Below are 3399 nucleotides of genomic sequence, written 5' to 3'. Positions count from 1 at the left end.
GATTTCTATCCACTCAGCTTCTCCCTTTGGGTTGGGGGCTTTCAGATTCCCAACCTCGCTGAGTCTTGGAGCTAGAAGCAGGAACTTGGAAGAAAATATGAGCTGGACCCCCAGAAGAGATGAGCACCCCATTTATTGATCTGGGCATGTCCACCCCACTCCATTAGCTTCTCTAGTGTTAGGCTCATTTCAAGTCCTTCTAGGAAGAAGCTGTCCTCCAACTTCTGGAGCCCCCGTTGCTGGAGACCCATTGCGGCCCCCTCCTCTATCCTCCAGAGCTTCCTCGGGCTGCCCCACACAGGTCAAATCTTGACTCCTGACCTTGCTTTCTGCCTCCAAGTTCTGGCTCCCAGCAGGGCTGTAAGAACCTCTTTGCCAGGCAGGTACTTTCCTGTTTGTTTACAATAACCACAATTTTTCAATCCCCAATCTAGACATCTCTCAAATAACTTTAGGGTCACTTTTGAGTGTAAGGGGCCATTTGGATGCTAAAATATTGTAGTTTGAAATGATTAACGGATAGATGATTAGATTAGAAATGATGAGAGAAATTACAGAGGAAATAAGTAAAAATATTTGAAGAGGCTGCCTTAGAAAATCCAAGGTGTATATATATATATTCCTCTTATATCTCCAGGCTAGGACCATAGATGGCACTCAGTAAATACTTGGCTCTTCCATCCCACTGACATTTATTTCCTGTTTTTCCCACCCTCACACATCTACTCCATTCATCTCCAATCAACACATTACATGGTTTTTCCATGAATCAATCTTTATTGGTTTTTGAAGTAATTGAATAATTGGCACAAGGCTCAAAGCAAATGACAGAAGGAAACATACCATCACACAGTGGGAAGACTCAACAGGGAAGAATTCCAGAGCAGCTGTGATCCTTACCCATGAGCTGGGACTTTCTCATGAGGACCCTGAAGCCATACCAAGCTCAGCTGAGACTATGTGGACCTGCAGGTGACTAAGCCACACCTCAGAGAATCTGAAAGGGTCCCCCAGTCTGCCATCAAAGACAACCACTCCTAGCCTTCTTCTCGAACCTTCTTCTAGCCTTCAAGTCTTTGCCACCAATAGTAGCTTGACAACAATGGGGACCCTCTCCCCTGAAGAAAGTCTGCCTGCTCTCCCTCACCTGTGCCTTTTTTAATGGGTGCCTCCCTCACCAGGGGCAGATTAGGGCCCCTGCAGAGGGAGGGGGAGGGCAAGGGTTGGTTTTTGAGGGTTGGCCAAGCCCACTGACTACCCTGAGGATATATGCCCCCCTATTCTGGAAGGTCTTCCCACCAAGGCTTGGAGTATAGGAAAGGGAGTTTCTCAATAGGAGAGCTGCTCCTGCCCCTCCTGTGAAGAGGGTTCCTCCTCTATGAGTTCCAGGTCAAACTCATCTTCCAGGGACCCTCCAACAGGCAGAAGGCGGAATTTCTTTCCTTTTAGGGTGCATGTACGATGCTGGAAGTCCAGGACGGCATTGTGGTCCTGGAGCACGTCAGTACCAATGATGGCCTCTTCGGCACTTGCATTGGCCACTAGGAACTCTGCCTTCAGCTTCAGCTTGCCCAGAGACACCGCTGTATCCCAGACACCCAGGATCTTCATTTCAGCACCATTGGCCACTTTGACCACATTCTCAAATGGCCGCAGGGTGTCCAAATCGCCATCAGTGACCTCTTCCCACAAGCTCGGGTGGACCACAGAAACCTGGGCTCCAGAGTCCACCAGGAACCTAACAGGCACTTTGTCAATTTTCCCCTTGAGGTAGTAGCCCTTACCCATGCTGTTGGCAAAGACGATCTCTTTGGGCAGGTGACTGTGGGCAGCACTGGGGCCCCCAAAATTCTTCATTAGGGTCTCTTTCACAACCCCATAGTCTCCTTGGTCCTCAGGGCTGAGTCCTCTGTAGACCTCCAGGGCATCTCCCCTGAGGGACTCTTTCAGGTACCTCAGCTTGGTGACATGGTCCCAATCGTTGAAGTAGTTGATGACCTCTAAGCGGTGCAGCCAGAGATGTGGGGCGAGGTTGGCTCCATCAAAAGGCTCTGGGACAAAGGCTTGCCCCCGGTGGCCTTCCTGGCTCCTGTGTCCGCTCCCAGCCATGCCTCTGTTCTCCTCTGGAACTGCAGCAGCAACCCACACCAAGTAGAGAAAGCCACAGAGCAGTGTTGGCGCAATCACGCTGGAGAGCAAGGCCTTCTAAATGGACTGCTGCTTACTTGCCCAGCTGTGGGCAAGCAGAAGAGACCAGGTGAGGGATTTCTGACAGACTGCTGGATGCAGAGGCAGGCAGTGCTCTGGCCTCCTTTCTACAGAGCCTTTTTGATCCCTAGTCTGGGCCCCCAGGGCTCCCCGTTCTCCTTTGTTCTACAGTCCCCGCCCCTTTTTGACCCTCCCACTTGCCAGCATCCTGCCTGACTAGCAGGATCAGTACCTCACCCTTCTGCATCCATCCACAGACAGCACAGGCCAGCCCACGTTGCCAGAAAGGCCCGCCACAGCCAGATGGGGCCTACCTGGGTACCCTCCCCAGTCCATGTCCCAGAAAAACACATGAGGACACTGAGGATGTTATGACATCTTGGTGTTTGTCATCAGCCAGAGAAGGAAGGGGGAGCAGGGACCCAGGTGCCCAACCGTTTTCAGACTGGGAAAGCCCCTTTGTCCTCACCCCCAAGTGATTACTTGGAGTGGCCAAAGGAAAGGAGCTTACATTGATTGAGCCCCTACTAGGTGCCAGGCACTGGATGGGTGTTTCTCTGATATTCTAACCCAAGTATTGGATCCCATGAGATGCCCTGGAGTGGGAGGTAAAGGAGGGTCCCAGGGTCAAGTAGGCACAGGAATCATTTTTAAATGACTGAAGAGACACACAGAGACGTTACACATTTTTCGTGAATTCAATCGCTCCAGGAATTTCCCCTCATTGATTACACCTAATTCAGAGTCAACCATTTTCGGGGCTAGCCCCGGGCCTGTGGGCTCTCATTAAGGCCCTGAAGTAGGCTGGTGGGCCAGAAAGGTCTGGGAGTGGACATAGGATGGGGTGGCTCCTGGTCTACGGGGAATCCGACTCCAGCTCTGGGCAGGTCCCATCCACGGGGCCACACACATTGTCTCTTCCCTGCCCTGCTTGTCCCTTTTACCTTCCAGGAAGTCTTTGAGAGCCCCTTCCCCAGGCATCACAGCCCTCCCCTTCCCACGCCTCAACCCAGCCCTCTATATGGAAAGGGGAACACGAATTTCACTCCCTTTTTTTCTGAAAGGGGGAATGGCTCCATGTTGGCAATGCCGGCACAGAGAACTTGGAAAGCTCTGGCTGGAGTAGGCTGTGTGTGACCCTCCCACTAGCGGGGTTGGAGGTGACCCTGGGAAGCCCCCTAAAGATGTCCG

The 3399-nt window shown here is 51.9% G+C and overlaps 1 protein-coding gene across 1 annotated transcript; it reads right to left on the bottom strand.

Annotated features, from left to right (window-relative positions):
* Window positions 1-754: 754 nt before the first annotated feature.
* Window positions 755-2325, bottom strand: ASPRV1 (aspartic peptidase retroviral like 1). Its single transcript, XM_049856784.1, has one exon. It carries the CDS (start codon window positions 2107-2109, stop codon window positions 1330-1332), a length of 780 nt encoding a protein of 259 aa, XP_049712741.1. The 5' UTR covers window positions 2110-2325; the 3' UTR covers window positions 755-1329.
* Between the last annotated feature and the right edge of the window lie 1074 nt (window positions 2326-3399).

The sequence above is a fragment of the Elephas maximus genome, chromosome 17, assembly GCF_024166365.1.
Source record: "Elephas maximus indicus isolate mEleMax1 chromosome 17, mEleMax1 primary haplotype, whole genome shotgun sequence".
Classification (NCBI taxonomy): Eukaryota; Metazoa; Chordata; class Mammalia; order Proboscidea; family Elephantidae; genus Elephas; species Elephas maximus.
Note: the sequence above shows the minus strand (reverse complement) of the source record. Positions and strands in the feature narration are given on the sequence as shown.